The 25,026-nt window shown below is 49.0% G+C and overlaps 9 protein-coding genes across 9 annotated transcripts; 3 read left to right on the forward strand and 6 right to left on the reverse strand.

The window, feature by feature from the left end:
* Window positions 1-82: 82 nt before the first annotated feature.
* On the reverse strand, window positions 83-2,694 carry M431DRAFT_156396 (hypothetical protein). The gene is made up of 3 exons (XM_024912951.1): window positions 2,456-2,694; window positions 1,839-2,398; window positions 83-1,783 (listed from the first exon to the last, which is right to left on the reverse strand). The coding sequence occupies exons 1-3, from the start codon at window positions 2,565-2,567 to the stop codon at window positions 380-382; spliced, it is 2,076 nt and encodes a 691-aa protein (XP_024767631.1). The 5' UTR covers window positions 2,568-2,694; the 3' UTR covers window positions 83-379.
* A 667-nt stretch (window positions 2,695-3,361) lies between these two features.
* M431DRAFT_488059 (hypothetical protein) lies at window positions 3,362-8,425 on the forward strand (the record flags this gene model as incomplete). Its single annotated transcript, XM_024916528.1, has 8 exons — window positions 3,362-3,773; window positions 3,823-6,350; window positions 6,403-6,692; window positions 6,756-7,098; window positions 7,156-7,520; window positions 7,573-7,679; window positions 7,747-8,129; window positions 8,198-8,425. The coding sequence occupies 8 exons, from the start codon at window positions 3,362-3,364 to the stop codon at window positions 8,423-8,425; spliced, it is 4,656 nt and encodes a 1,551-aa protein (XP_024767632.1).
* A 347-nt stretch (window positions 8,426-8,772) lies between these two features.
* M431DRAFT_11254 (hypothetical protein) lies at window positions 8,773-9,819 on the reverse strand (the record flags this gene model as incomplete). The annotated part of the gene is made up of 2 exons (XM_024911837.1): window positions 8,773-9,363; window positions 9,421-9,819. The coding sequence occupies 2 exons, from the start codon at window positions 9,817-9,819 to the stop codon at window positions 8,773-8,775; spliced, it is 990 nt and encodes a 329-aa protein (XP_024767633.1).
* A 618-nt stretch (window positions 9,820-10,437) lies between these two features.
* On the reverse strand, window positions 10,438-12,234 carry M431DRAFT_501534 (hypothetical protein; the record flags this gene model as incomplete). The annotated part of the gene is made up of 3 exons (XM_024918027.1): window positions 10,438-11,739; window positions 11,825-12,020; window positions 12,074-12,234. The coding sequence occupies 3 exons, from the start codon at window positions 12,232-12,234 to the stop codon at window positions 10,438-10,440; spliced, it is 1,659 nt and encodes a 552-aa protein (XP_024767634.1).
* A 457-nt stretch (window positions 12,235-12,691) lies between these two features.
* M431DRAFT_101017 (hypothetical protein) lies at window positions 12,692-14,376 on the forward strand (the record flags this gene model as incomplete). Its single annotated transcript, XM_024911280.1, has 3 exons — window positions 12,692-12,964; window positions 13,027-13,485; window positions 13,552-14,376. 3 exons carry the CDS (start codon window positions 12,692-12,694, stop codon window positions 14,374-14,376), a joined length of 1,557 nt encoding a protein of 518 aa, XP_024767635.1.
* Window positions 14,377-14,452: 76 nt separating this feature from the next.
* Window positions 14,453-15,562, reverse strand: M431DRAFT_101004 (hypothetical protein; the record flags this gene model as incomplete). The annotated part of the gene is made up of 2 exons (XM_024911278.1): window positions 14,453-15,199; window positions 15,266-15,562. The coding sequence occupies 2 exons, from the start codon at window positions 15,560-15,562 to the stop codon at window positions 14,453-14,455; spliced, it is 1,044 nt and encodes a 347-aa protein (XP_024767636.1).
* Window positions 15,563-16,435: 873 nt separating this feature from the next.
* On the forward strand, window positions 16,436-19,687 carry M431DRAFT_101070 (hypothetical protein; the record flags this gene model as incomplete). Its single annotated transcript, XM_024911288.1, has 6 exons — window positions 16,436-16,613; window positions 16,690-18,245; window positions 18,294-18,481; window positions 18,547-18,691; window positions 18,755-18,863; window positions 18,930-19,687. 6 exons carry the CDS (start codon window positions 16,436-16,438, stop codon window positions 19,685-19,687), a joined length of 2,934 nt encoding a protein of 977 aa, XP_024767637.1.
* Window positions 19,688-19,905: 218 nt separating this feature from the next.
* Window positions 19,906-21,608, reverse strand: M431DRAFT_488065 (hypothetical protein; the record flags this gene model as incomplete). Its single annotated transcript, XM_024916529.1, has 3 exons — window positions 19,906-20,171; window positions 20,243-20,797; window positions 20,858-21,608. 3 exons carry the CDS (start codon window positions 21,606-21,608, stop codon window positions 19,906-19,908), a joined length of 1,572 nt encoding a protein of 523 aa, XP_024767638.1.
* Window positions 21,609-22,016: 408 nt separating this feature from the next.
* M431DRAFT_514019 (hypothetical protein) lies at window positions 22,017-24,523 on the reverse strand. The gene is made up of 2 exons (XM_024920140.1): window positions 23,969-24,523; window positions 22,017-23,878 (listed from the first exon to the last, which is right to left on the reverse strand). Exons 1-2 carry the CDS (start codon window positions 24,185-24,187, stop codon window positions 22,109-22,111), a joined length of 1,989 nt encoding a protein of 662 aa, XP_024767639.1. The 5' UTR covers window positions 24,188-24,523; the 3' UTR covers window positions 22,017-22,108.
* Window positions 24,524-25,026: the final 503 nt, after the last annotated feature.

A 25,026-nucleotide genomic window follows, 5' to 3' on the forward strand; every position in this document is an offset into this window, starting at 1 on the left:
GGACACTGAACCTTGCAGTGTCCGACCTTCAATGTTCTGAGACGACTTCATGTAACGAAATGAAATTTAGCCTAAGTTACTTACGTAGATAAACATTCAATTCAAGAGTTTGATAGCATGAACTAAATAAATCATTATACTACATACCGTACTAGTACCGTTACTGATACACCCGTCCAGGGAACATTTATGAGGTTAATTAATCCTCGTTTAGAGCAGAATATCCCAAACTCCTCAGACCATACATTATCAAGTTAGCAAGAGCCTACCTATTTGCTTACTTTCCAACCTCTTCAACTCCAAGACTTCCCAGAATACCAGCACACTTGGTAAATTGCGCGCCCGATCAATTAGGCCATGGGAGCCAGATGAACCCTTCTTATGCTTCAAAGGTCTTAACCTGGCCGGTGCTGCTTGGTGGCAGCATTGATTGCCCCTCTAGCACGCTTTGAAACCCCAACTTTTCGCCATCCATGGTAATATCCTGAGCCATTCTGGATCCCTGCACTCCGCCTACTTCAGCTGCCGCATTCAGCGTGTCTTGGATGGTCTGCACTTGTCTTTTAAAGGCCAGTCTGTCCAGGAAAAGCTGCTGCCTGCCGCGCTCCAACTCTCTGCGTTCTTCTCGCAACAGCTCTTCCATCTCATCAAAGTATTTGAGCTTCAATTCGAGTTTTTGGAGCATGATGTTGGCGGCTGCTGAGACCAATCGTGTCATCTCTCGCTCTTCATGCGAAGCGAATACCGCTCCACGAGCACCGATAGAGGCCAAGGGGATTGAAGCAAGGGATGTTTTTGTTGTCGATGTTGTCGTAGTGGTGGTGGTAACAACTGTCTGTCGGAAATCTACATCCATTGACTCTGTCTTGTCCACTTCGCTGTCCTTTTTGTCTGCTGCTACGTTGCTGCTCGCTTGGTTCGCACCATCGAGTTGCTTTCGCAGGTTACGCTTGAGCTCGTCTGCTGATCTATTTGCTGCCGCGGCAGTGCTAGCAGGGTCTGCCAGGCTTGCCAAAAAGCCCACGACAGACATGACAGGGTTATCCACTTGGTTGAAAGGGAGGTGGCCGTGTTGGCTTCCCAACATGGATAAGCCAGTGGGTGGGTTTGTAGGTGCCTCAGAATCGAGATACTTCTCTTCAATATCCAACTGAAGGAACTGCAGCACGCATTCTTCCCTCGTTCGAGTGCCAACGTGATCAGCAATTTCTCCCCAGTCATCATCAAATCGCTCGAGACCCTCTAGGAGGCGTAGGATTTCGGCATCGGTCCACGGCGCATCTCGGTCCAGAATCGATGTGTATGTAGGGTTTTCCACTTTAGAGTACATGCTAGAAGTGTGGCTCGCTGGCAACCGGCCTTCGGTAAAGCAGTTAGGGCAGAGATCGAACTTGGCCTTCGCTCTTGCATCTGATTGGGAACTGTGGTAGTATATCCTGGTACAATCGTTACCGCATTGGTGACAGTTGATCTTAGCCACAGGCGTCTTGGCGGCTTCTTCAATGGAACCATCGTCGCCGTTCTTTTGGCTTTCCGACTTCGTAATAGGAGTGCCTTTAGCACTGGCTTCATAAATATTTCGCCCAATTCCTAGGTTGAGGTCACCCTTGCTTGGGACCGAAGCGTTGGCCTTGTCATCAGTGTCACGATTCTTCTTGCCTTCCAAAACGACAGGGTCTGCAGCAGGTTGCCAGGGTTGAAGTCCTCGGGGAGTATCGCATATGATTTTGAAGTGACCGGTGAACGGCGGACCAACGTGTGACGGCCGCTGGTCGGCATCAACCTATTAAAGAGCGTTAGCGGTGTAAGTGTAACACGAAATTCTGTGCTGTAATTACTTGATAATTGATCAATCCCCATTGTTCAAGAAACGCATGAACGCGCATGATGGCACAGACGTCACCAGCCAGATTGCGACGACAGGCTGTCATCGTGAGATATTCAACTGGGTTGAGACGGTAGGTGTTGATCATGAAATCGCGATAGTCTTTGTAAACAGCCGGTGTTTTGCTCCGATTGCGATTGTTGAAAAACTCTGCCATGGCTTTGCGCTCGATATCATGGATGCTGTTCATGTCAAACCAGGTGCTGTAACTCGGCAGAACAATAGCATGCGTCTGAGAGATGAGGTGATCCCGGGCAGCGGATTCAAACGCTTCTTTCGACTTGGTCTCAACCCCTCCATTCAATGCTGCCGAAGTATCATTCGAGCCGGCGGGCAGTCCTTTGGTATCCTCAGACACATCGCCCATCTCCTCGTCTAGGCGAGCGGCAGTAGTCGGTGCTGCAGCATCGCTTGGGATATCGCCTGAATTGTCTACCGCTGCGCCAGCTGCAGGGCTTCCGCCGCCCTGTGTGATCGGCTCCGCGTTTGAAGATTCCTCAGACATCTGTACATCTATCGATTCCATTAGATAGATGATACTTTGTTGAGGGCCAATTGGAGACTGCTTACCTTGAGTATCTTGGCTTTTGACATTGGCCTGCGACGGCGCTTGTGAGAGACCAGGGTTCGGGGCTGGCGACGTCTCGGTTCCTGGAGAGCCGAAGGCTGTAGAGTCATCCATTGCTACGCGTCTCGGCTAGAACGATTTGGAAAGAGATTGGGGTTCAGAGATCCAGCTTGTCAGGATGACGCGCAGCAAGCGTTGGAGATGGAAGTTGGCAGGGCAGTGTCAGTATTTTTAACGCGACGGGAAACGCCATTAGCAACTTAGCACAGTACAGGTACAAGCAGAGGATACGGTTCCCACTTAGTAAGGTATCACTACCTGGTGGTATTACAATAACAGAATTTCTAATAAATGCAATTAATGTTAAATTTTAGATTCAACACCAAATATTTAATAATCACATTATACACAATATTAAAGTGTAATTAAAACTAAAATCGTTTACTTTTTTTTAAATTAGTTTTTTTTTAAAAAAAAATAAAAATCTTTGTTTAATATTAATTATAATCGTAGTAGTAAGAGTTTCTAGATTTTTAAGTGTTTAAAAAATCAAATAATTTTTGTTAATTAAACTAACTAATATATGCATTTTTGTTGGGCCTTTCCTGTTTCAATGCCGCATGGATTGGCACCGTGCATATGCAGTGACTAAGCGTGGATGCTTCGTGCTTCACATGCGCTACCTCGAAGTGGATGCTAGTTGTTGGCTGTAATGACAGCATAGGTGTCTTGCTGTCCTTGGCTCGTGTCTTGTTTCTTGCTATATGTACTTTTTCGCCAGGTCACATTTGATCGATACCACCGACGCTGCTTCTTACAAATTCTTTCTTTCTTTCTTTCTTTACCTCTCGCGAATGGTCTAATTAAAAGCAATCCTCCAATTGGCGGATACCCAATGCACTGCGAATATGGCAACCCCCTCACCCGTCCACAGCGTGCTGCCTGCATCGCCAACTTCGCATCATGATATCCCGAGGATGCAATATCGAAGCCGTCCCGTATCCGTCGCTGTAGAGCCCGTTTCACTGGTCATATCGGAATGTATAGCGATCACCTCAGCTATTCAAAAGCATGCGCGCTCTTCCCATTTCTCCGTCTCTGCCATTCTTGGCGGAAATCCCAATACTATACAATTCGGATCCCCTAAACAGCAACCCCAGTCGCGAGACCGAAGTGTTGGAGGTCCCTTTGGAGACGGTGATCAGGATGAAGCGGCGAGCAATCGCTGGAGCTTTCAGGGTCAGAGGGCGAAGGGCTTGCAGGATAGCCCCATGATCGCAGGATTCGGCAAGCTTCGCCAGGAGATTACGGGTGTTAAAAGTGTGTACTGGCTTCACCTTGGCACTTGCTTTCAGCTAATAATAAATAGATATTCACTCATTCGATGCCCTGACGCTCTTGACCCCATTTCTCTTTGTGATTCAAGAGAAAGGAACTGCGGCACCGATCACGATACTAGCTCTGGGCGCATTGAGGAAATTCCTTGCTTATGGGTTTATCGCTTCTGAGTCTCCTCGCTTTGCACTGGCTATGCAATCGCTCTCCGCCGCTGTTACACACTGTCAATTCGATATAAGTGATTCGGCCCAAGGCGAAGTTGTGCTGCTCATGATTCTCAACTTGATGGAGGACATGATGTCTGGACCAGGAGGCTACATATTAAGCGACGAGAGTGTCTGTGATATGATGGGACGCGGCTTGGCCATATGTTCTCAGCCCCGGTTCTCGCCTGTCTTGAGGAGAACAGCCGAAGCTGTCCTAGTCAGAATGTGTCAGATCATATTCGAGGATATTAAACATCTCGAGGTCGAGGCCGGGGACGATTCTTCTGTCATGGATCAGTTGGCTGATCAACACATGGAAAATGTAAAGATGGACACTACGGCTGGCAGTACTGTTGCGGAACCGCTTGTCCCTGCTCCTACTGGAGACGAGTCTGCTCCGGAAACTTCAGATAAGGTTAGCAGTGAGAAGGCGGAAGAAGGATCTGAAAACATCCCCCCCGTCGAAGAAAACGAAAGCGACACAGAGTCATTGGATCTTCGGCCATACTCACTACCTTCCGTTAGAGAGCTATTTCGAGTTTTGGTCAACTTCCTGGATCCCAATGATCGCCATCATACCGATACAATGAGAGTGGTGGCTTTGCGGATAATACATGTTGCCTTGGAGGTGGCTGGCTCTTTCATAGCACGCCATCCTGCTTTGGCAACCATTGCCAAAGATCAGCTATGCTGTTACCTCTTTCAACTTGTCCGATCCGACAATATGGCTATTTTACAAGAATCATTAACGGTCACGGGAACGCTACTCGCAACCTGCAGAGGCGTCCTCAAGCTCCAGCAGGAACTCTACTTATCGTATTTGGTAGCATGCCTTCACCCGACAATTCACATCCCTCGCGAAGCTGGTATTGACCCCTCACTGTACGCTGGTATCCCAGAGACGCCAAAGCTAGTCAAGCCACCGCCATCGCAATCTAACAGCGGACGGTCAACTCCTGTTCCTGTTAAAGACCGACAAAAACTCGGGTTGGAAGGGGGTGCGCGTAAACCCGATGCTAGGCAAGCAATGGTAGAAGCTATTGGTGTTCTATCTAGGATGCCAACATTCGCTGTTGAGTTGTTTGTCAATTATGACTGTGACGAAAATAGGTCGGACTTATGCGAAGACGTGATTGGGTTACTTTCGCGTAACGCCTTGCCGGACTCAGCAACATGGAGTACTACAAGTGTTCCGCCTCTCTGCCTAGACGCTCTCCTGCGATTCATTCAGTTCATGGCTGAGAGAGTGCATGATGATCCTGCCTATGAAGATTTTCCGGACCCCGAGATATTGAGAGAGAAAAGACGACGGAAGAAAATTATTATCAAAGGGACGAGCAAATTTAACGAGAAGCCAAAGTTGGGACTGAGCTATCTTGAAGCGAACAATATCATTACTGATGTTGGAGATCCTGTTGCAGTGGCTAAATTCCTCAAAGGAACATCGCGAATATCGAAGGCAGTTCTCGGAGATTTTCTATCGAAAAAGGGAAACGAAGCTATCCTGGGAGCCTTCCTCGAGTTGTTCGATTTCTCTGGCAAACGAATTGACCAGGCCTTGCGAGTGATGTTGGAATCTTTTCGACTGCCGGGTGAAGCACCTCTGATCGCAGCAGTAGTCGAGTCTTTCTCCGAGAAATACTGTGACTGCAATACGCTCTCTGAGGTGGCAAACAAAGACGCTGTTTTCATTTTAACATATGCTATTATTATTTTAAACACTGATCAGCACAACCCAAATGTGAAGTCCATGAAGAGGATGACCCTCAACGACTTCTCTAGAAACTTACGAGGACAAAATAACGGCCAAGATTTTTCGCCAGATTATCTGAAGGATATTTACGAATGCATTAAGTCGAACGAGATCATATTGCCTGATGAACACGATAATCAGCACGCGTTCGATTATGCCTGGAGGGAGCTTCTTTTGAAGTCTGAGACGGCGGGCCATCTATTCACTTGCGATACCAACATTTATGACGGCGATATGTTTGCGGCAACCTGGAAGCCGATTGTTTCTACTCTATCGTATGTCTTCATGTCTGCGACGGATGATGCCGTTTTCGCCCGGATTGTAACTGGATTTGATGAATGTGCCCGCATTGCAACCAAGTATGGCAATGTTGAGGCACTTGATCAGATCGTTTACTGCCTTAGCCACATCACTACATTGGCTACTCGCGTGCCGTTTAATACGACTCTGAACACCGAAGTCCAGGTTGGGGACGGCAGAGTCATGGTTAGTGAGCTTGCTGTAAAACTTGGCAGAGACTTTCGTGCTCAGCTTGCAGTCCTCGTGCTGTTCCGGGTCGTCATTGGCAGCGAGGCTCTTATTCACCACGGGTGGAAACATGTTAGTAGTTGCATATGAAATCTGCACTGCCCGTCAAGCTAACTGTTCATAGATCATTCAAATATGGACTCATCTGTTTTTGAATTCATTAGCACCGCCCCTTTCTTCGACAGATCTTCCAACTCTACCAATTCCAGCCATTCCTTTACAGACTCCCTCACAAGTCATAGATAGGGCTGCAAGGTCTAACGATATTGGATTTTTTTCTGCATTCACATCGTACATCTCTAGCTATGCTGCAGACGACCCCCCAGAGCCATCAGACGAGGAACTAGAGAGTACACTGTGTACTGTTGACTGTATTAACTCGTGTAATATTGACAAAGTCTTGAACAACATCTCGTGAGTTTTGGCGTTTATTTTCGCTTTGTATGACATATTGGAAATTTTCTGACTGGGTGTTAGCAAACTACCCCCGGCTCGCATTGACATATTAGTTCAGGCATTGCTGGAACAATTGCCACAGAGTGACCACTCATCTGTCATTGGTGTAAAGCAGGACAATGTGACAATCGTACCTCCTAATGGGTCGATTTCGCCATCAGGTCTACCGACTTACGACCCCTCTACCCCTTTTATTCTTGAGCTCTGTACCATTTTGACTATCCGAGACGATGAATGCGCCACAAACACCGCAAAGCAAGTACTCGACGCTGTCCATGGCATTTTGCGCGATCATAGCCAGTGGCACGGTATCACCGTCTCTCGGGCAGCGTTTTATGGCCTCATGATACTGAAGTCGGGCTACGTATGTGTTCTCCATGAATACCCCCAGACTCCACGTTGACTAACTTATAACCGAAAGGATCATGATTTTGTGAATGTACCAATTTTCCTTCATACCATCTCTAGCCTACCACAGGATTTACTGCTAAAGACGGCGGATATTATACTCTCTGGGCTCTCGATTTGCACGCGTGACCCAGGCCCTCTGAGAAGTGAGATGATGACCTCGCCTGATTTCTGGGTCATTTTACGGGTGGTAGCGGGAGACGCCAATGCTGCGGCCCAAATATTCGATATCTTGGAGAGAAGCACAACCGGAACCCCCCCAGCAATCATGGCCGACAACTACGAGGCAGCAATCTCACTCTTGAATCATTTTGCATCGGCAGCTGATCCTCTGTCTTCTCGCGATTCTAAGGTGCAGGCGTCGACGAAGAAAGATGCGTAAGTCAACGACAGTGTCTTCAAATAGGTCAGAAATTGACATGATATGCAGTGAGGCCCAAGTGATAGCAAGAGGCTGCCAAGCCGTCAATACCTTGCATGGTATGACGTCTCGAATCCCACAGCTTATGCAACAGTCTCATCTAGAGAGTAGCGAGGGTAAGTCCCATATGACGTGCTACCTTCCAATTGCTCTGTACTTTGATGTATTAACATGTTCAATCAGCGTGGTCGGCCTATTGGTTACCGATTCTTCAAGCACTTACGACACAATGTACCAACTCTTGTCGTGATGTTCGCCAGCTTGCATTCTCGGCTCTTCAAAGGTCGCTGCTCTCCCCCGAGCTCACCTGCAGCGATCCGAAAGAATGGACAGCAATATTCAGCAAAGTTCTGTTCCCTCTGATTTTTAGACTCTTGAAACCAGAAGTCTTTTCCTCTGATCGGGACGGGATGAGCGAAATGCGTGTTCAAGTAGCATCTCTCCTCTGCAAAGTGTTTTTGCAGTACATGGTTCTATTATCTGAGTGGGACGGCATGCTGGACCTTTGGATTAAGATCATTGAGATCATGGATCGCCTCATGAACAGCGGACAAGGCGACAGCTTAGTACGTTCCCTTCTTTGTTCCACTTCTGCTTTATTACTGGTGTGTATAAACTAACTTTTTATTTGCAGGCGGAGGCAGTACGTGAAAACCTGAAAAACGTTGTTTTGTTTATGGCGACCAGCGGCTACCTAGTTTCTCCTGACAAAGACCCATCAAGAAAGAAGCTCTGGGATGAAACGTGGGAGAGGGTAAATAGGTTCTTACCAGACTTGCGGAATGATATTCTCAATGAGGAAAACCCCGAGTCTACTGACACTAAAGAGTCCACTGATACTAAAGACGGCGAAGAGAAATAGAAGATTTTTTTTTCTGGCTAGAATATAACTATGTTTATGCTCACTCTATATAATGTTAATAATATTGTGGTATAAGGCGGCTGTACAAAATGGAATTAATCACTAGGAATTTTATTTGCTTGCTCATGGTGTATACACCAGATTATTAACTACTGAGATGCAAGTTTTTTTGACCCCATCTATGCGTACACATATATATCCCTCTATAATCTGATCCCCGCCGTTGCGCCCTCCTTAAATATTGAAATGGACATTGATTATCGTCTTGTCATGCTTTTCCATTAATGCAATAGTTGCCCTTCGTTCGTACAATGCGTTTTTGTCGTAATCGCAATTTGGCTCGTCACTTAGTTCTTGGCCTTTCGAGACCGAGTCGAAGAGCCGTTGGTAGCAGCATAGCCCTCGCCCTGGGCGGACACTCCAGATGCCGAAGCTGATGCCTTTGAAGCCTGGCGTGTCGACTTTTGCGCAGAGGACTTCTTCCCCTTGTTTGCATAGGTTGCAAAGTAGAAGGAAATGAAGAGGACAAGATATGAGCTGAGAACAATGATGCCAGAGTAGGCGGCGAATTCCTTGCCGGCGCAGTTGCCCCAGTTGGGCATCCAAGGCCAGTAGTTGTATGTAAAGTATGTGTATGATGCAAAATAGACGAAGCCAAGGTCGATGACAAACTGGATGATTTGCAGGCGAGTCACCCACTCCTTCCACCAGATGCGCACCCCGCGAGCGCTCTGGAAATAGTACCAGTACATGACGACATGGACAAAGAGGTTTAGAGTGATGGGAACCCATTGGACCGATGTGCTACCAATTAGCTGTGTATAGCAAAGGACTGCCGTTGCGCCGTGGTGGTAGCAGTGAAGGAAAGTCAGAGGCTTCTTCTTGAGGAAGAGGAAAACCGTGTCCAGGAGTTCGAGATATTTGGTGAGATAGGTCAGCTATGAGAAGTGGTTAGCATGTAGTCAACTCGCAAGTCTCTTGAAAGGCCAGCATACATAGTACAGGACCACAAGGGGTTGTGTCCAGCCGCCATCAGCATCGCAGACGGCGAAGAGAGTTCCGCGTCGAACGATAGTGGGGAGCAATTGCTCAATGAAAAGGGCGAGGAGAACAGCGCTGACAGCCGTGAGGACGAAGTTGTGTATCAGAAAGAGCGTCTTGAGCTTGAAGGGCTCCCGAGTCCGCATCAGCTCGCGGCCACCGAAAATAATGAGATAGTAAATGGCGACAAAGATGGACGTGTCCCTCAGCGTGGACATGGGCGTCTTGCCAACGACAAAGTCGAACTCCTCGGCCGGATATCCTGCCACATACTCGAACGCCTTGCTAAAGAGCGGCCACAGGTGGATGCCAAAAGGTCTTTCGACGCTGGGAAGGGGCAGAGAGTCTGCCATGACTGCGATAACAAACGGTAGAACCCAATTGGGTTATGCAATGGCAAAGAACGGCGCAATTCAACGAGAGAAATGGGACGGGGGAAGGAAGGGAAGAAAAAAAAGAGGCCCAGATATAAGACACGACCAGCAAGAAACTCGACGCCGAGTGGCTGAAAGCAGGGCGGCTTTGGGTGGGTAAGGCGGCTTTCGAAGCCCGACTGTACCGAGTACCAGAGAAAAGCGATGGGAAATGGCCAAGAGCGCGTCTAGAATACACGCCCAACAAAACAGCTGGCGTCTTCTTGATCGGAGCTTTCGGATCTCTTCTCCCGCTAAAATTGCGGAGCGCGCCGGCCAGCCTACTTTTAACTACCTTATGCTCTGTGCTATACCGTAACTATGATAGGTGTCAGATATTGATCCAATCATGCTACGAAGCACGGGGTGGGCAAAAGCATTATCTATCATGGTTACACTAACAGACAGGCGAAATGGTACGAGTACTCGTATATCCAGAAAGACGTGCTTGCTTGCTTGCATTATCATTATACTCGTACGTACTGCGGGCCTATCCTACCAGCCTGGAACCCCCCGTGCCTATATATCTACCAACATGAAGCATTACTTCACCCCAGCTCACCTAACCTTTGTTCCCAACAATGCTCTACCTCCTTCAGCTCTACCCTCTTCCGCTACCTTACCACTGACCCTTCGTCGCTCGTAAGCGGCTGAGGGGTTCGACCAATAATCGTTTCCGGATGAAACTTTGCGGCTACTGCCGAGTGCGGTTGGTGCCGACAGAACTTCATCACCGCTGGAGTGCTTTGTGTCAAAGTGGCTGTCAAGCTGAATAGAGCTATCTCGATACCTCTGGGACCGCATATTCTGCTCCTCCTGGCTGTGGTCAACATCTTGACTTAGCCAGCTGGTTGGCTCTCCGTCAGAAGCTTCATATTGTGCGTCATAATCTATCTGACCACGAAGAGTATTGCGAGTGTTTAGCGGCCTCGGAAGGATTGGGTTCGACGTTAGGGGCTTAGGATGTGTGATGCCAAGTCGGCCCTTCTGTCGAAGAATGTCGCCCAAGGTGCTATCTTCGCCCTCTGAGTCGGAAGAAATTCCACCTGTGCTGTACGGGTTTTCTAGAGCGGCATAGGACTTGGAGCCTGAGGAACGATGGGAGCGCACTGCACGCTGACCGGGCATAAGTGCTCGTGAAACTGCGGGTGGCCTCCGTGTCTCTGCATTCTGAGTCGCAGGGGCCTTGCTGGCCCTATGAGGCGATGTTTCGGGCTCATGGGACGGGACCTCGGAGTAAGAGATTGGGTTTGACGCGCGTGGCTGATATCTAAGCGGAGCCTTCTTGCGTTCAGGTGAAGCGCTGATTCTCGATCCCATGCTGATGGCAGAATCACGCGATTCAGTCCTTGTGTGCATGAAAGAAACTGAGACGCGTTCTGGGACAGCGTCATAGACGCTCGCCGAATTACGCCGACTCTCCTGCCAGGGCTTCTCAGCTTCAGGTGCGTAGCTCGTATTGGTGGATAGCGACGATTTGTTTCTCTTGTGCGCGGGTCGGGCCGTCAAGTTGTCCTCGAGAGGGTTCATGTCCGGCGGCATAAGGCTAATCTTGCGGAACAGCCATCCCAGCCAGGCACTTGATGAGAGTGTGAGCACATGCGTGCCACCTGCGCCAACCGCGGTATACAGCACAGCTGAGGTAAACTTGGACATTATGTCCTGATTGTTGAAGACGATTCCCCAATTTGTCGCATTTTTATGTAAGGTAAGGGCTCCGAGAACATAGCCAGCTATAGCTCCCGAGTCCAAAACGACACAGCCGAAGTGATAAGCCGCTGAGGATGCAGGTGCTCTAGCCACCGCATCTCGGGAGAGGTGGTATATAGCGTAAGCTGAGTGGGTGATTGTGATCGCTTGCTGTGAATAATATTAGATATCTTCGTTCTCCGTACTTTTGTGTGAAATTGACAAGACCCAATACGTCTTGAGGCGAGCTGCATACCAAAATCCTCATTGCCCAAGCGGTGGTGTCATCTACACCTGTAAACAGAGAAAAGAGAACCAGCACACCAATGGCAGCAATCAACTGCAAACCGCGCAGCGCAACCTGGACTCGCCTCAACCATGTGATGTAGGCTTTGATCCTGAGATCCAAAGGGGAATAATTGCCCGATCGATGTGGTAGAATGACATGGTAGCTAGAACGGAATGTCAATTGGTGCTTCCTGAGTCTCACTTGGAGCAGACATACTCGGGATGAAGATCAAACGACACCAACGGTCCCTTTGGCGCAGCTTTTCTCTGCTTGGGCTCCCAGCTCGCGCGGGTAACAGCCTTTGGATCAAAAGTAGCAGTTGGGAATCTCGAATCCTCGCGCGTTGGCGCACTATACATGAAAGGCTGCTGGCCCATTCTGTCGGAGTCGTGGGCACTTCCGCCCTTGTAAGCGGTACACGTGGAGTTGTGCTTGCTGTGGAATGCTGTGACTCGCCCAAACAATGGAGGAAAAGAATGAAAGAGGTTTGGAAATGCCAGTCGCGCAAAGGGATGGACGGATGGCCTTTTTTCCAATACGATTGATTACCATGTACAACACCGTATTGGCTAGCTCCATGCACGACGCTCAGCTTGCTCCCTGCCGCTTCCCGTCTCTAGAGCTGAGCTCTGATTGGGAGCTGGTGAGGCCGTAATGGGCGCCGGGTTGCCACAGCAACGCGCTTTCGGAGCTCCGATGACCGATGCGGTCCGGCCCGATCTGCCAGTAAGAAAGAATCTTAAGCCGTTCGCCTTCACTCCGCCGTCCGATGGGCATCATGAGGGAACATTTCTTTTCCACCGGAATGGGCTACCGCAAGCGCCCGTTTTCATGATGATTCTCACCCTTCCCAGGCGTGCGGCGTGGCCACGTCAAAGTCTTTCTCTCAGAGGCTCCGTAAGGAATTACAGTGTCTCACCATGTCTCTCGCGACAGGCCGATGCCCCCTTCCGCATGGCCGTAGTTGGATCTGGTCCCGCTGGATTTTATACGGCATATCGTGTCATGTCTAAGCTTCCACAAGCCCGTGTGGACATGTACGAGGCTTTGCCGGTCCCGTTTGGTCTTGTACGCCACGGAGTTGCTCCAGACCATCCCGAAGTAAAGGTGAAGAAGCCGTTGCGCCTCCATTCTTGGAGCTAAATGATCTAACTAAGCCGCACATTTAGAACTGCAAAGACAAATTTGATGAAGTTGCTTCCTCTCCCAATTTTACGTTTGTAGGAAATGCCTCCATTGGTCATCCTGGGCATTTGGCAGAGCATTGCACTATACCTCTCAAGGTCCTCATGAGTCATTACGACTCTGTCGTCTTTGCATACGGGGCGGCAGAGGACAAGAAGCTTCACATTCCAGGCGAAGCATCTCTTAAAGGCATTTACTCAGCCCGCGAATTTGTCGGCTGGTACAATGGCCATCCAGATTGTGGCCAACATGAGCCAGATCTATCACGGGCAGAGGAAGCAGTCATCATCGGCCAAGGCAATGTTGCCTTGGATGTGGCCAGAATCCTACTAGAGGATGTCGACGTGCTAAGAAAGACCGATATATCAGATCGAGCCCTTGCACAGCTAGCACAAAGCCGCATTAAGAGGGTTCATGTTGTAGGGCGGAGAGGGCCAATGCAGGTAAGCAGAGGAACTGGGGCAAAGCTGCGTTCATCGTTGATTGCATGGCTAATTTCACTACTTTAGGCGGCTTTTACAATCAAAGAAGTGCGAGAGCTAATGAAACTTTCTGGAGTGGCTTTTCATGGAGCGGATAACTCGCTGATACCAGCAGCTCTTGATACCCTTCCAAGACCCACCAAGAGACTTATGGAGGTCATTCGAAAGGGAACGTCAGCCCGCGTTTCTGAGTCACCGAAAACTTGGTCACTAGACAACTGCTTGTCGCCAAAAGCCTTTATTGGAGACAGGCGGAACCCTTCTCTTGTAGGCAGCACCGAATTTTATGTAACGAAGCTGGAAGATCCATTCAACCCCCGATCATCCGTAGCTCGTACAGATGAAACCGTCACCCTTCCATCGGATATAGCTTTCCGATCTGTCGGTTACAAATCAGTGGCTCTACCGGGATTTGCTGAGGTCGGTATCCAATTCGACGAGAAGCGAGGAATCATCACCAACGACGGCCTGGGCCGAGCAACACAATCGTCAACCAACCCTGTTGAGTCCACCGGGACTCATCCACCGGCTCTGCCTGGCGTTTACTGCTCGGGCTGGGTTAAGCGAGGTCCCACTGGCGTAATTGCGTCTACCATGAGCGACGCATTCATAACTGGCGATGCTGTGGTGCACGACTGGCTGTCAGGGGCTCCCTTTCTAAGTCGCTCAGGAAACGGCACGGCTGAGGGATGGGAGGCAATCAAAGCTGATGTTGGCGCCCAAGCTGATGAAGTAGTCACCTGGGATCAATGGCGCCAGATAGACCAAGCCGAAACAGCGCAAGGGCTAACAAGAGGTAAACCTAGAGAGAAGTTCACCAGCATTAGAGACATGCTCAGCTCCATCAAATGAGGAGCCAGGGCATTGCATTGCATGTAACGTGTTGTACTATATTGTATTGTATTGTATTTGTACTATATGTGGTTGTTTAAGAGCTCTTAATCTTCTCTGTTAATTCCGGGACCTTTTCGAAGAGGTCACCGACGAGTCCGACATCGGCGATCTGGAAGATGGGCGCATCAGGATCTTTGTTGATGGCCGCAATGACCTTGCTATCCTTCATGCCCGCCAAGTGCTGGATGGCGCCTGAGATTCCAACGGCCATGTACAGCTGAGGGGCAACAACCTTTCCAGTCTGTCCAACCTGGAGACTGTTGTCTGCGTATCCACTGTCGACGGCGGCTCGTGATGCGCCAACGGCGGCACCCAGCGCATCAGCCAAAGGCAGCATGACCTTGTCGAATTCCTCCTTTGACTTGAGTCCACGACCTCCCGAGACTACCTTGCCCGCGGTAGAAAGATCTGGGCGATCCGACTTGGCCAAGTCCTCAGACACCCACTCTGAAGCAGCCTCTGATTTGGCATCCACTCCGCTCTCGATGGGGGTAGAGGCCTGTTCGGGGGTTGCAGCGGGAAAGGCTGTGCCACGGATGGTGAGAATCTTGATGGCATCGGTAGATTCGACGGTAGCTATGGCGTTTCCGGCATATATGGGGCGGACGAATGTCTTTTCGTCTTCGATAGCTGTGACATCCGAAATCTGCTGCGAGTCAAGCAGGGCTGCGACTCTCGGTAGGACGCTTTTGCCGAATGCTGTGTGGCCGGCAATGACGTGGGTGTAGCCGCCCTTCTTGATGTTCTCAACTAACAATGGCGCATAGTTCTCTGGGAGACCCTAGCAGTTGAATTTGTGTTAGCATCGGCTATATGATCTCTCTGTTGAAAGTTGCGGCATCCAGACTTTGTCATAGGCACCGTTCTCTACGGTGATGATCTTTTCCAGCCCGTTTACTTTGGCAGCCTGCTCTGCGGCCGTTGAAACACTGCTGCCGGCCAGAAAGGCGTGAACAGAGCCTCCAAGCTTGGTGCCCGCTGTAACAGCACTGAGTGAGCCTTGAATCAGTTGGCCGTCTCGCTGCTCTAGGATAGCCAGCGTAGAGAGGGCATTGCTTCGGCTGTACTTGGACGCCTGTCGCAGGGTTGTGCCAAAGACTGCACCTCCACGCTTGGAGAGCAGTTGCCTAGTTAGCGACAACATGGTGAATCAATTGAGAGGATGCAGATGTCTAAGAGCATCACCTCTGGCCCAGAGCAGTTGGAAATAGGCTACTCTGAGCGGCTGGACGCGGCCCTCGGTTGTAGATTCGGCAGCCCGTTGCTCGCTCACAGATGAGTCACGTGGACTCGGCCTTTCAAGGAAGAACACGGAGCATTCGCGGTGCTGGTAGTTTCTGGTACGGAGTAACGCCGCCAAGGCAAGTAGAGGCCTTAAGTACCGAGTACCAGTTGAGGCCGGTTGCTTGTGAAAGGTGGGGCATAGCGGCAGTGAGGCCCTCAAGGTTGCGATTGAATTTGAGATGATCTGCTTAGGTACCCGTATCTGTCAAATTGGCATTGAAAGATGCAACATCATCATGTTAGATATTTAAGTAGTATCTTAACACCCATGACAATTTACATGTTGCAAAGTAGATGGACATGACTATCTGTACTCTGTAGCTGTATCTTCGTTTACTGTACGGATTATCATCATATTTAATCAGAATGTCTAATAACACAGAAAGTATTGCGTTGCTCCATTTTTTTTTTAATTAATGGAAAAGAAATAACACGGTTGCTAATGCATTTTAGTGGCTGAGTTGAGTCGTCACTGTAAACTCAATTGGCCTATCAAACGCTAGAACGGAACATGACCCTTTCGCGATCGCCTATCAAATCTCTTTGAAATGCGCCAGCAGTATTACTTCCAGAATCTCTATACATCAGCACTCTCTGCCTTGTAGAAGCCACGAATGATCGCAGCTCAAAGGCGCCTGGTAAGGTACGCTATGGAAGCTCTCTAACTGTTCTGCCATTCATTCGCCTTCATTCTTGCTGCATTCTTGGTCTTCGCATATCCTCGTCCACCATCATGGCCGCCATGGGCCGGTTGGGCTTCCTGGCCGTTGCAGTGGTTTTCCACTTGGTCTACATTTATTCCATCTTCGATATCTATTTTGTCAGCCCCATTGTATCTGGCATGCAACTGGTGTCAGTGGACCGTCCCGCAAATATAAAGAGTCCTGCGGATCGATTAGTCCTCTTTGTTGGTACGATTGTCACGGTGGCTTTCCAAGCTTGAACGCTCTGCTCGCCATAGATTCTTCGCTAACCTTTACTCAATAGGCGACGGATTACGTGCCGACAAAGCATTCCAAGCCTTTCCTGAGCCATATCCCGAGTCGGACGAAGACCTCATCCCCAGACACCTAGCTCCCTTTATTCGCTCCCGAGCCCTCCAGCATGGAACCTTTGGAGTTTCGCACACGCGTGTCCCTACCGAGTCCCGGCCTGGCCATGTGGCCATGATTGCTGGCCTTTACGAGGATGTTTCTGCAGTGGCAACGGGATGGAAACTCAACCCTGTCAACTTTGACAGCGTCTTCAACAGGAGTCGTCATACTTGGAGTTGGGGCAGCCCTGATATCTTGCCAATGTTTGAGCGTGGAGCTGTTCCTGGCCGTGTAGATGCCTATATGTATGCCGCCGATTTCGAAGATTTCTCTAAAGATGCGACGCATCTTGATATCTGGGTTTTTGACCACGTCAAAGATTTGTTCACCCAGGCTGCAACCAACAAGACACTCAACCGAGCCCTTCGACAGGACAAGGTTGTCTTCTTCCTTCACCTGCTCGGGCTGGACACAACCGGCCATGGTTTCAGACCTTACTCGAAAGAGTACCTGCACAATATCCAAATCGTCGATAAAGGGGTTCAAGAGGTGACAGACCTCATCCAGAAATTCTATGCAGATGATCGAACTGCATTCGTCTTCACGGCGGATCACGGCATGAGCGATTGGGGTAGCCACGGCGATGGCCATCCGGACAATACGAGAACGCCTTTGGTCTGTTGGGGCTCGGGTGTGGCTCCCCCTGTTCTCCATCCGGGAACAATTGCCCCGGGCCACGATGAATTATCGGCCGATTGGGGGCTGGATCATGTTCAAAGACATGACGTCGCACAGGCTGATATCGCTGCGCTCATGGCCTATCTCATCGGCGCCGAGTTTCCTGTAAACTCCGTAGGCAAGCTGCCTCTCCCATACTTGTCCGCAAATACCCGTCAAAAGGCGGAAGCTCTGTTGGCCAATGCTCGCGAGATATTAGAGATGTATAGAGTGAAGGAAGAGAAGAAAGAAGCAAACGAAATGAGATATAAGCCATATGGTGCCTTTGGCGGTGCAGGCCTTGCTCCGGCACAACGTGTGGCGAACATTGATCGACTAATCTCCCTCGGGAAATTTGAAGAAGCTATTGAGGAATCCGACGCCCTCATCAACCTCACCCTGGAAGGATTGCGCTATCTTCAAACTTACGATTGGCTATTTCTGCGAGCCTTGATAACAGTTGGATACCTCGGTTGGATAGCATATGCTATTACAACGGTGATCAACTTGTATGTGGTTCCGACGTCAACTGCACCCAAACGCAGCACCTCGACCGTTCTTGGGTTTCTTTCCATCTTGGCCGCACTATATGCGTCCTTCATAGCATCCAAGTCTCCTTCGACATATTACGCATATGCCCTCTTTCCCTTAGTGTTCTGGGAGGAGGTTTATGCTCAGAGGGAGAACCTGAAGGAAGGAGGCCGGTTGCTCTTTGGGCATATGGGATCAGCTAGCCATATTGCAGCCTTTGCTGTAAATGCAATTATTTACTGCGCCGTTATAGTATCTTTGGTAAGCTTATGCGTAAATGACACTATGAATGTTGCTGACTCGATGTAGGCCCTCGGCTACATTCATCGGGAGATCCTGACTGGTCTGTTCATCTTGGGAACAGTATGGCCCGTCGTGTGTGGCACGTCCTTTATCCGCTCCAATGCTCTCCTCAGCATAGCATGGGCGATATCTTGTTTGGTTATGAGCACTTTCACGCTCTTGCCAGCAATGAAACACGAGAACGTTGACATGATGTATGTTACAAATATCTATACAAGTGGCCTCCCTTGTCTTTATCAAATCTAACATGTTCGAATAGTGTGGCCAGCGGTGTGATCATGAGCGTGATTGGAGTGCTCTATATGATTTTTGAGCCTTTCGTACTGTCCGACTTTTCCTCTGAGAGTGCCAAGTCCAGTAATCACACAAATTCCTTGGTTGCTCGGGTGGCAACGGGTATTCAGGTATGTTTGCTTTGAGCCTCTACATCATATATACACGAGAAAGGTACTAAATACGCATCACAGGTCGGCCTCATTATCCTTGCCACAATAGTGACACGCTCCAGCTCCCTGTCAATTCAAGCAAAGCAGGGCTTGCCTCTGGGGAACCAGATCATGGGATGGATTGTTCTTGGTATGTTTTCTGATACGAAATATTGTCCCACTAGTATATTGGCCGGAAGTTTTAACAACAGAATAGTATCATCTTTCTTGACCCCGTTACTACATCGGTTATCGCCAAACAGCAATTTCATGCACCGCCTTGCCATGATGTTCTTCACGTGCGCTCCGACATTCATCATCTTCACAATATCCTACGAGGGTCTATTTTATGTTACTTTCTCACTTCTGTTGGCCATTTGGGTACGTCTAGAGTATCGTATCGAGACGTTTGGCAAAAGCCAAGCCGCCAGCACGAATGGGTCTGCAAAGACCGACAAGGCCGTATCGCATCGACCCTTGCGACTATCGGATGCGCGTGTTTCCCTGTTCTTCATGGTCCTCCTTCAGTCAGCTTTTTTCAGCACCGGAAACGTTGCATCCGTTTCGTCATTCAGCTTAGACAGCGTTAATCGGCTGATCCCCGTGTTTGATCCATTTTCCCAAGGAGCACTTCTGATTCTCAAGTTGATGATCCCATTTGTTCTCATTTCCGCAAATCTTGGCGTTTTGAACAAGCGACTTCAAGTGGCACCGTCAGCCTTCTTTATGGTGGTCATGGCAGTCAGCGATATCCTAACCCTCTACTTCTTCTGGGTTGTTAAAGATGAGGGCTCTTGGTTGGAGATAGGATCCACCATCAGCCATTTTGTTATTGCCAGTCTTTTGTGCGTATTTGTTGCACTACTCGAAGGAGTCAGTGCCATGTTCATCAATGGGATTGATGTTGGTGACGGGTCGTCCCAAAGCCCGAAAATCCAGGCCAACGGCAACAAGGACTCGAAGAAGGAGACATAGTTATCAAAGGACGACGAGTGAGCATATGAGACCCGCCCGGCTACTTTCAGTTGCGAATAGAGAAGCTGTGGGTACCTTGATTATGACTATACGATTATATCTTGCATTAGATTTAGAGATTAGTAGAGATATATTGCTTACGTATGTACCCTTCTTTGAACGGACGAAAAAAATAGACTGATCGTTATTCATACATACTGCCCCATGCTCTCTGATACCTACTCTGGAAGTTTTATGCCTAGTTCTTGGGATTTATCTCTTACAGCCTGTACAGCGCCATCAGGATTCGTTTCGCCAGGGTTTCGTAGCTGCCAAGCCAGGCATACGTCTAAAGCTTTGCCCGTCCAGACGCCTGGTGGGATGCCCAGCGCTTTAGCTAGAGCGCGGCCATCTATGATACGTTTCAGATTTGGAGCGTCGTAGACGTCAAGCTCTCCGAGATGTTTGAGGAATTTGTCCCATCCTCCAATAAATTCGTCACGGTCTATGATGAGTCAGTCAGTCAAAAATTTCCTTTAATCTCAGCGTTCGTTGTGTTTCGGAGCAAATGCTTACCCTTGCTATCTCCTGTAGGAAAGTCTTCCAGCTGCTCCATGACATCGGCCAGTATCACCCCCAAGACCTGAAGCTTCCAGTTTCCACCCACCGCTTCCCAATTTCTGATGGCCATACCGAACGTGTCGCGCTCGTGTATTTTCGGTGCAGATTCACATACCGCCTTCTTCAGTTCCAGTATCTCAGCACGATGTTTGTGGCAGGCTCCCATAATGGTTGTGAGCTTATTCGAAGCTTTGAAACCTTCACGGGCAATGATGCCAACTGGTGGGAGAGCATTCGCCTTCTTTTTGCCTCCAGATCGATCTTCTACGGGAATCCAGGGGCTAACAGCAGCGAGATTCCACGCCAGGTATGTGGCCTCATCGTCGTCAACCAGTATCTGGCATATCGATCCAGGAGCGCGATTCTTCAGTAATTCGTCGAGGCAGCTATACGAAACGTACCATCGAGATATATCAGGCATAGATGTATTTTCTTGCAGCGGATCACTGAAGATGGCCTGGTAGAGACCAAGGCGATCTATCAGCTCCAGGGCCACTCGTGGGGTTTTGCCTTTATTGGTTCATGTCAGTTTGCCGCTCCTATCATGAGGCGATGAGCCCGTAGGCTTACCTTTTAACATTTTTTCCAGCTCGACACCAACCCTTTCACGACTGATTTTTTTCCGGAGAGCCTCAAGTACCCTCTTATCACTCATGAACTTTTCTGACTCTGCGTCTATGGTAAAACCTAGCCGAGAAGCGAATCGAATTAGGCGCAGTACCCTAAGAGGGTCGTCCATGAATGTTTGAAAAGGCTCCAAGGGTGTTCGAATTGTCTTCGCATCCATATCACGGATACCGCCAGTAAAATCTTCAATCTGCTCCGTGTGCAAGTTATAAAATAGGGCGTTTATGGTGGCGTCACGACGAAGAGCATCTTCCTCTGCAGTTCCAAACTCCATCTGAGGATTGCGACTATCTTCGGCATATGTCTCTTTGCGAAGATTGACAAAATCCAAGTCCATACCAAACAACTTGACCATGGCAGTCTCGAGATGCTTAGACTTGTCCGGATTGCTTGCGATGTGATGAAGCCTGCCGATGTCTCCAGGGGCAAATCCATGAGTCTGAGCGGCGTCAGGTTGTTGGCAATACTCTGAAAGGTGCTGTGCAAACTGCTGTCCGGTCATGGCGTTGATTGCCACATCAATGTCGTGGCTCTCTGTTCCCAAAAGCCTGTCTCGCACCCATCCTCCCGCCCAACGTAGCACCAGCGGCTGGTCAAGCTTAACCGTCGTATCGATGAATTTGGCAACATTTACGAGGAGAAGCCGGAGCTGCTGCTCCCGCTGGGTGAGCTGAACAGATCTGTTTGTCGACATGGTGGTGTTTAAAGCTGTATCTCCCAGAAATGCGCTGAGTTTCCTCTTCATCATGAGGCGAGGGCCATATAATCGCGACAACATAAAATGCGCTGTTGCATTATCCCCTGCTTTATTGCCAGTTAGTCATCTCACCGGTGGTTGTGAGTAATGAGTTTTTGAGTCATACGAGGCGTGAGTTAAACGTTGAACTTTAGAGAGGTCTGCGATAAAGCTGTGCCTGATAAGCTACCCTAGAAAGTATGGGGTAGCTCTGGAGCTGCATTAATGGTGGACGTATTGAATAGTGTCGCAGGCAGCCTAAAAAAAAATCCAGAGCTACAACTAGGAGGATTCTGAGAGTCGCATGTGGCCTTGAGTACATTAAAGTATTCAATCGAAATGAATTAATTGTTCGAATGGCACGGGAAAATTACTTTGACGATGAGCCATACGGAATGTGACAGGGCAGCGTGTGACGTCATTACAATGTTTTGCTTGCTTCGTTCCATAATATCTTGCTATTCCATGCCGTTACGAACATTATCTGCCCACGATGGCATAATATCTCTACACACTGCCTCATAATCTTTTAGTTTCTGTCCCCTGGCGCTCAGCTCCAGAGTCGTCCAAAACATCGCCCAATTGCAACCTGCCAGCTTACTGGTCCCTACCGACCGCTCAAAATACCACTTGTTGACGGGGTTGTCTTTTCTGCTCCTCCAAAGCACGCCGTCAGGAAAACAGTCTCGGACCATGGCGTTGAAAATGATGTCGGCAACCCCTCCACTACCTTGACGGCTCCGGAGGACGGCAAATTTGTCGAGATATGGAACGAAGCGCCCCTGCTCATAGGCCACCCGAGGGTCGATGTCGCTGGGTTTCTCCCAGGTCAAAATGGCACATCCTTCGTATTCTCCTGCAATGATGACCCCAGCCAAATTTTCTTTCGTTCGCCGCAGGTAATCATCCACGTCTAGCTTGCGGCCGAAGGAATCTTCAATCAGAGTGACAAGTCGCTTCAAATCGATCTCTCTGTCTGACAGCTGCAGACGACGCTCTCCAGGAGCCGGAGGACTCCATGGCGCCCTCCTTGGATCGGGGTAGATGGCTAATGGCATACCTCGTTTGACAAGAGTTGCATCATTCGACTCTGTCGTATTCAAATATGCCAAATCAGGAGAGTGAATGCGCTGGAGCGGCAACGACGGGGAGAACACCGGCTTGTCAGTGAGGAGATTGTGAAGCAGGGGATTTTGTTTTCTGCGAGTCGTGACCATCCCATCAAACCCGAATTGATACTCGCCGTTTCGTGTTGGAGAAAGCCCTAGGGGCGAAGAGTTGGATGATGTGTTGGCGGCCGCGAATGGGGTAGTTATGAGAACGGAAGCTGTCTCTGGTAAAAGAGAGAGAGTATCCCTTGCTAACTTGATGTTTTTGGCATGGGATCTATTTGCTTCCTCAGATCGACTGTTTTCTGATTTTGATGAGCTTTCATCACCCTTCAGATAACTCTGAAGCGTGTCATATTCTTGCTCGAGATTGACAAATCGCTGACAGACGCCGGGACGACCAGGCACAGGAGTACCTCCGAATGAATCAAGGATAATGACTCTTTCAACAGAAGCAAGCGGTTCAGCACCCTGCCCAGAACCCCCGTTCTGACTGTGATCGGGATCTCGCTCGAACTGGATTCCCGTAAAGTATCTCGTTAGTGCAAGAGAAGTTCTTTGAGCATCAGCAGGCGCGGGTGAAGTAATTTCATCGTTCCGCGCAAGAGATGGAATTACTGTGATCATGTTATGTTGAAGTGCCCGATTGAGGATACCATAATCGTGAACATATATGTCATCCCAAAAAGGAGAAGGCGAAGCCCCATGATAATGAGAAGTACCGACAAGTATGTGTTCAACCAGCCTAGCGCCTGGTTTGCCAAACGAATCGATAGCCTCACAGAGCTTCAAAGCTTCGTTCTGAAAGGTGGAACGGCTCTCTCCTACATCGCAATCCACAACAACAACACTCAGAAGGCCAAGAACCCGAAGCTGGGTTAATGTCTTGGCTATTCCATTTATTGTGTCTGGCTGTAGTTTCTGAGGGTTCCGTAAGACCACAATGGCTACATCGAAGGGCCGTTGGGCTTGAAGCTGCTTTGAGAGAGGCTTGTGCTGATGCTCAACTTGCTTCGATGCTCCAGCTGTGGAAGTGGGCTTTGGTAGAGCATATTTTTGAAGATAGCCTTTGGCATCTCGCCTTGTGGCGGATGACTCTAGAACGGATACAATGACATCCTGCTACAGTGTTAATCGTTTCAACTGGTCCATTGGCATAATCATACAAAGTTGCCGTGATCTGAAAATTGTCATGCGGCTAATACGCACCCGATCAAGTTTTTGCTTCTTCGCTCGGCTTGTCGTGGGCGAAGAAAAGCTGCGAGCAATTGAGTTCCCAAATGTCCCAATTGCTGCTCTATTTCTCGCTACGGAGCAGTTTAGAGAGGATGAACATCGCGGGGTCAGCTTTTTTCTGAAAGAAAGTATGCCGCAAGTAGGATGAGAAGAGCTGATGTTGGCACGGGTCCAGTATATGCTAGAGGCCATACCGCATCTCGGACCCCCGGAAGGGAGCCTTGATGAGGTTGTGAATCCAGAAATGCCTTGTGTAAGATGAATTGATAGTGCTCGCAACCCCGTAACTGCAGGTTCACTTCAAGAAATACATCCTGAGAGATATCTTGCCGGGGGGTAAGTCGAGAGATTTCTGTAGATAAGAGGTGGATGAGAACAATTCAAGCAGCAGTCATGAGTGAGAGCAAGCAACAAGAGCAAACAATGATGACTTGTCAATCCAACGGCCGATTATGGACACTGATTAGTTAATTACTGAGGCATTGGAGGGGGTAACAAAGCATTGATGCCCTGTCGTGCACGTTGCAGTTGATCTTTGATAGGAAATTCTTCTAGTGTGGAGTTTCATGTGCTTGCTCGGTACCTGCACCGCAAATTCCCGGTGCCAAGGGACCTAACGCACCTATGACTCTGAGCCGTTACCGGCCATTTCCACCGAGGTTCGTCATACCTTAAATGGACCTTCAATGATATTGAGATAAGTCATTCAATTCCTCTCATACCAACAACTATCTCATGAATAGAGTATAAACACACTCTCAGAATTTTAATAACTTCTCTCCCCCTCCAACGACATTCTGCTCAATTTCCCCCTCCTAAATCAAATGTTCACTCGTTCCGTAATATGACTCACTAATTAATTCATTCCTCCATAGGAAATAAAACTGCAGGTAACCTACCAATTACATACAAGGATGCATGCAATAATTCGTCTCAAAACTCGCTCCTCAGCCACGCTTTCAGGCTGCCTTTGGGGTCATAAAACGCCTAGCCCATGAATCGTGACTCACACCGATTGATGATTTTCTCAG

The sequence above is a fragment of the Trichoderma harzianum genome, assembly GCF_003025095.1.
Source record: "Trichoderma harzianum CBS 226.95 unplaced genomic scaffold M431scaffold_30, whole genome shotgun sequence".
Taxonomy (NCBI): domain Eukaryota; kingdom Fungi; phylum Ascomycota; class Sordariomycetes; order Hypocreales; family Hypocreaceae; genus Trichoderma; species Trichoderma harzianum.